Raw genomic sequence first — 6,000 nt, 5'->3', positions numbered from 1 at the left:
TGTGTGAGCTCTGTACCTGTGTCAGTGTGATCAGTGTGGTGTTGGTAGTACAGTGTGTCTCTCCTGTCTCAGTACAGTGTGTGTGAGCTCTGTACCTGTGTCAGTGTGATCAGTGTGGTGTTGGTAGTACAGTGTGTCTCTCCTGTCTCAGTACAGTGTGTGTGAGCTCTGTACCTGTGTCAGTGTGATCAGTGTGGTGTTGGTAGTACAGTGTGTCTCTCCTGTCTCAGTACAGTGTGTGTGAGCTCTGTACCTGTGTCAGTGTGATCAGTGTGGTGTTGGTAGTACAGTGTGTCTCTCCTGTCTCAGTACAGTGTGTGTGGCTCTGTACCTGTGTCAGTGTGATCAGTGTGGTGTTGGTAGTACAGTGTGTCTCTCCTGTCTCAGTACAGTGTGTGTGAGCTCTGTACCTGTGTCAGTGTGATCAGTGTGGTGTTGGTAGTACAGTGTGTCTCTCCTGTCTCAGTACAGTGTGTGTGAGCTCTGTACCTGTGTCAGTATGATCAGGGCTGTATTGTCTCACCTGTCTCAGTTGCAGTTGTTGCCCTTGATGAGGAAGAAGGTTCCGGCTGCCACTCCCAGCAGCCCCAGGGTCAGGCCCACCCCGCAGAACGCTGTCGGCCCGATGTCAGATTGTGCGTTTACTTCAGGCTCTGTGTGGAGATGTGGTTTATCAAATAATTTATTTTTCTGTACACAATAATGTTCATACTTTCTGTAACATAACGTGTTTGAGTTTTAAAGTGAACTAAAGCAAAATTAATTGAACTACAAAAAAACATACATTTTCTAAATTAATACAGGGCAGAAAACTCACTCTCTTAGCAAGTAAGACATTTTGTCTGGAAACAAAAGCAGTTTCTTTTATGCAAATATATACAGCTCATATAGCAGTCATTACTACTTGAGTTGTTAACAGATATGCATGTTGCAAACTTCTAATCACACCATGTATCTCTATTGCATCCCTCCTACCACCACATCTACACCCTTGTGGAGTACAGAGCCCTTATCCTCTCCGATACTCACTCCCTCAGCTAGGAGTCACACAAATACCCTCCACACACCTCCTCCCTCTGTCACAGTCATAAGGATCTAACTGCACTACTGAAATAGAGATTATTGAACAGTCATGTCTCTGACCTCTCACTGTTTTCACTGTCACCTTACTATTAACAATGGACATCAGTTTTGAGATTAAATCAACAGTCAGTCAAAGATACCAAGGGACTGTTTCTGATTACACGATTATCCTTATAACGCTCTATAAAGCAGAAATATAGCATGACTTGTACTGACACACAGGCACTGGCCTTCTCATGTCAGTAAAGAAAACACATCACATTAATGGACAAGGACATGATTATAATTATATTCATATAAAATATTTATATAGCTTATATTTGTCTGACTCACATTCACACTTACTTATATGTATGGCATGTCAGCTTTTAACAGAACAATTCAGGTGCAACAGCAACAGGCAGATCTTTCCTCACCCCAGATCCTGGTTTTGGGCTCCGGGAGGGCCTTGTGCTCCACGCTGCAGGAGTACACGTCGCCCAGCTGCGGCGTGAAGCTCAGGGTGGAGAACTGGTAGAAGGTGGCGTCGCTGTTGGGGTAGTAGCGGCTGAGGGTGGCCTGCTCGCTCACATCCACATCGTTCTTGGTCCACCTCACTTTGACCGGAGGGGGAAAAAAGTTGTTGGCAAGACAGATGAGGGTGTTGGGCTTCCCGAGCTCCACTTCATCCCTGGGGTAGATAGTGTTGACAGGAGCATCTGGGGGAATACAACACAACAATCACACCCACACCAGTCACCACACAAGACGCAAGCTACAAGTCTGAAAATACAAAAACATAATACAAAATCTCAGATGCAGCTTTTATTAATCCATCCACAATTTAGTGTTGTCTTTGCAGCTATTCATTTTAATAATTTTATATTCAGTAAGAACAAAAACCTAAACTGTTTGCATTGGCTGTTGAGGCATATATTCCATAATTAAGAAATACACACAAAATGTTTTTAAAAAATCATGAAAATCAATCCAAATATATTATATACAAAGTTACAGGTGAAACTATTTACCTGTGTTTTCTGGAGGGTTGTTCTCAGCTTTGATAGCAACTTCCAAATTGTTGATGCAGATCTGTCGATTTGCTATTGCGCCCTGTACCCATCCTGGATCTACACCAAAGGAGTCAGCAAACGCCGGCAGTGTCAGTATCATTTCCTTCTTGTCAAAATCGGCATAAAACATCTCGTCTCCGTCCAGCTGAGCCTCATCTTGTGCCACTGGGTCATCCGACTTGCAGCCAATGACATTTATGTCAATGTGTGAAGCTGCAAGAGATCAAAGAGGTGCGTCAACACACATCGATCACCTTATAGCTGACACAGTTCACACCACAAAGAGCACAACTGTTTATTTCATACAGATGGACTGGGTTTCACAATTGACTGATTTGGGGATAAATTGCCTCTAAGAGGTATTGTATTACTTTGCATAGGAACAAACACACGAGACGCTACAAAGATTCATTCTGTATAATACCGGAAAGCAATTCCTCATTCAAATTGCTTGCTCATATGATGGATTCCTTTTTGAAGTAACTTCATCCGATGGGGCTGATATGAACAATTAGTCAGGGGGTCTAAACAGTCTATTATCATCTGTTCCTTACATGTCTCAGCCACAGGGCCACTGTGTCTTCAGCACTTCTCTTTCCCTTCCCATTTTCAAGATCAAAATGACCTGAAATATTTTTTCAGTCATCCTAACTCTGCTATATTTAAACAAGAAGAGCTCTCTTTTACAGTTTATATCATACAAAGAAAAAAATAAAATAAATACAGCCTTTTAGTTTTCATAGGCCCTAGGAATAGTGCCTGTATACAGCCCTTCTCAGCTGTAATCTGTGTCCCAGCTGCAAATCCACCAGAACCCTTTCTGGGATCACAATAACAAATAGCATCAGGAGAATTAGAGAGGCCCTCATACCAGTATTCAGAATCCTTAATGACATTAATGACAAAGTCAACCTACTGGGATTCTTCAGCATCAACAGTGAAACATAAACCAGAGGACAGAGGCAGATACGACAAGGAAGAGCAGTTAAAACAGAGGACAGGAGGCTCTTCTGTACACAGAGGGGGGTGGGAGTGGGGAACAAACTGCCCAGCCCTGTGGTTGAAGCCGATACCCTGGCTTCTCTCCAGACACAGCTGGGTGAGCTCCTCCAGTCAGGACAGGAGGCTCTTCTGTACACAGAGGGGGGTGGGGGTGGGGAACAAGCTGCCCAGCCCTGCTGTTGAAGCCGATACCCTGGCTTCTCTCCAGACACAGCTGGACGAGCTCCTGGGAACAGTTAACTACAAACTCCCTAAGGGGCCAAATATTTCAAGTACTGTCCTCTAAAAACTGAAACATCCTGATGTCTTCACTGCCTGCTATTGGTAACACTGTTCAGTAAGGGCACCTGAATGAAAAACAATTATAGACTGTATAGTGAGAGGAAACCACAGTCTACTTAGTGTATAATATATTGTACTTTCTTCATCCATTCCTTTCTCAGTATGGACAATGTTTTGGGTTTGAAAAGGTGCTTTATTAATACAAATTAGTTGCATTTCAGATAACATTCTAATATTTCAAAAATATATTTTTTTCTAAGGAATAAACATACTGCATCTTTGAAAGTCTTCTGCAGTTGTCAGTTAAAAATCCACATCTACTAAGTTCTGTAACTCTCTCTGATGCTCATATGATAAAATAAGATGCTGTATTTAAAGCACCTGGAGTCTGTAAAAGAAGACAACGCTGTTTCCAGAGAGACCGTGTCAGATCAGCATGAGTGACAGTCGCACTTAGCACGCAACACGGTAAATTTGCTACACAAATAACTTTTAACAATGTGGCAAATTCTTTTCACACAGTGGAGACAAATGACAGAGCAAAGGTGGTGATAAAAACTTTAAAATCCAATCACATTAAAACACGAAAAGAGTCAAAAAGTTGTTAAATTATGATTGTACCACCTTGTGTCTGAAACTTTTTTTACAGATCAAAGATTTGAAAATGGTACTGACGTTCCCAACCAATAAAAATATTGCTTTATATTAACAGAAGTCAACTGTGACAAAAGTAATATTGCTTTAATTTTAGATAAGATAATACGTACCACTAGAATAGACTCCTGTCCAGACAGCTGCCAGAAAGACACTTAGAAATAGCAAATGGTTCATCCTGTTCCTCAGGTGCTCACCAACTCCCCCACAGCAGATCTGACAAACTGAAAACTGACCCAGGAGTTTAAGGACAAAAGCAAAACTCCTCCTTCTCTTTAATAGATTGTTTATCAGCCAATCAAAAAATTCTGAAATGCATCGCAGCGCTGTTGCTATGGAGAGACACTTGGTGTAAGCGTTCACTACTGAAACATTTTCATTTGAATAAGGTAAATCTAAATTTTTAGATTTCCCAGAGAAATGTGAAAATATTTAACTGCATGAAATATCAGATTGACATCAGGAGTATTATTAATCATTATTAATAAGGTCCCTTGGCAAAAAGATGTATTGATTTTCACCCAGTCAGTAACGCAGATCACTCAAATGCAGAAAAGCTCCCTAAAACCTGATGTAGTGACCTGTACCCTACCAGGGAATTCAGGTACGCAGGGGAGTGAGGGACACCTGTCCTGACCTGGAGCAACAGGACCAGCTCTTCAATCTAGATTTTAGAGACGTGCTTTCACAGTCTGGCTTTTCTAAAAAGCAAAGAGCTCCTAATTCTTGCACACTCCTGGAACCTACAGCTCTGATTGATCATTATTTTGGAAAAAAATGAAGCAGTCACTGGACACTCCACTCAGAGCGCTTCACAGGTAATGGGAACTCCCCTCCACCACCACAGTGTGCAGCCCCACCTGGATGAACAATGAATGGTTATAAAACACAGGACTTCCAGGTGTTGAAGAACCTGGCGGGTGAGAGCTGGCATCAGAGGTGCTGGAGAAACGGGGAAGTGGAACCACTGGGGCTCACAGTCACACAGGAAAGACAGACACACACCGGGGGAGTCTCACACAGACCCCGAGCCCCCACCAATCCACTGCAGCCCCTGCTCTGACATCACCTGTCGCCAGGCAGGAGCGGCCGTCCGGGGCCTGTCACATGACACGGGCAGAAGACCGGTCACAAACGAGAGGAGACCAGGCAGCCCATCCTGTTGGCCTGGTCAGTCAGGAGCCAGAGACCTCAGCCAGCAGCTTCCTGGTGGGTCCCAGAGAAAGAGCCCCAGCAGCAGGGGGAGACAGTTCCTACCTCAATACTAGTTTGAACTTGAATTAGAATTTGAGGTTTGTCTTGAATTGATTACTGCAACGCCCTGCTCACTGGAGTATCTAAACCCACACCGAACAGACTCCAGTCTGGAGCTCGAGAATCCGGCAGCCAGAATCCTGATCAGGTCTCGTGCAAGAGATCCCCTCACTCCTGTCCTGGAGTCCCTGCACTGGCTTCCTGTTGTAAATGCCTCTAAATGCCTTCAAATCCAGTCTCAAAACTGAATTTTACTTGATTACTTAACTTTTACTTTGTCTGTCTGCTCCGGGCGGAGCTGTGGCTCTGTGGCTCAGGGTCTGAGCCTGTGGCTGGGAGGTTGCCGGTTCAAATCCCACAGCTGGCAGAGGAATCCTACTGCGTTGGGCCCCTGAGGGAGGCCCTTCACCCCAGCTGCTCCAGGGGCGCTGTACAATGGCTGACCCTGCGCTCTGACCCCCAGCTTCTCTCTCCCTGTCTGTGTGTCTCATGGAGAGCAAGCTGGGGTCTGTGTGTAAAGTGCTTGAAGATGCTATTTTAAAAAGGTACTATATAAAAAATATATTTAAAAGGTTTTTCCACATGAACCATAACCAGATACTTCCCCTGATAGCAGTGGCAAGAACTTACTCAGTCAAATCCAGCTGGCCAGGTGCACTCATGGACCAACTTC

The 6,000-nt window shown here is 44.0% G+C and overlaps 1 protein-coding gene across 1 annotated transcript; it reads right to left on the bottom strand.

Annotated features, from left to right (window-relative positions):
- Positions 1 to 489: 489 nt before the first annotated feature.
- Positions 490 to 4,304, bottom strand: LOC138243415 (H-2 class II histocompatibility antigen, A-U alpha chain-like). Its single transcript, XM_069199018.1, has 4 exons — positions 4,187 to 4,304; positions 2,094 to 2,348; positions 1,500 to 1,781; positions 490 to 653 (listed from the first exon to the last, which is right to left on the bottom strand). Exons 1-4 carry the CDS (start codon positions 4,248 to 4,250, stop codon positions 529 to 531), a joined length of 726 nt encoding a protein of 241 aa, XP_069055119.1. The 5' UTR covers positions 4,251 to 4,304; the 3' UTR covers positions 490 to 528.
- Positions 4,305 to 6,000: the final 1,696 nt, after the last annotated feature.

The sequence above is a fragment of the Lepisosteus oculatus genome, chromosome 14 (assembly GCF_040954835.1).
Source record: "Lepisosteus oculatus isolate fLepOcu1 chromosome 14, fLepOcu1.hap2, whole genome shotgun sequence".
Lineage (NCBI taxonomy): Eukaryota > Metazoa > Chordata > Actinopteri > Semionotiformes > Lepisosteidae > Lepisosteus > Lepisosteus oculatus.
This window is presented reverse-complemented; position numbering and strand designations above follow the sequence as displayed.

What these genes read in the sequence shown, in the direction of transcription:
- LOC138243415 (XM_069199018.1), bottom strand. Translation starts at nt 4,250, where the DNA reads ATGAACCATTTGCTATTTCTAAGTGTCTTTCTGGCAGCTGTCTGGACA. An exon ending in CAACCCTCCAGAAAACACAG is followed by an intron (nt 1,782 to 2,093) that starts GTAAATAGTTTC and finishes GTATTCCCCCAG; the next exon opens with ATGCTCCTGTCAACACTATC. An exon ending in GCCCAAAACCAGGATCTGGG is followed by an intron (nt 654 to 1,499) that starts GTGAGGAAAGAT and finishes ATCTCCACACAG; the next exon opens with AGCCTGAAGTAAACGCACAA.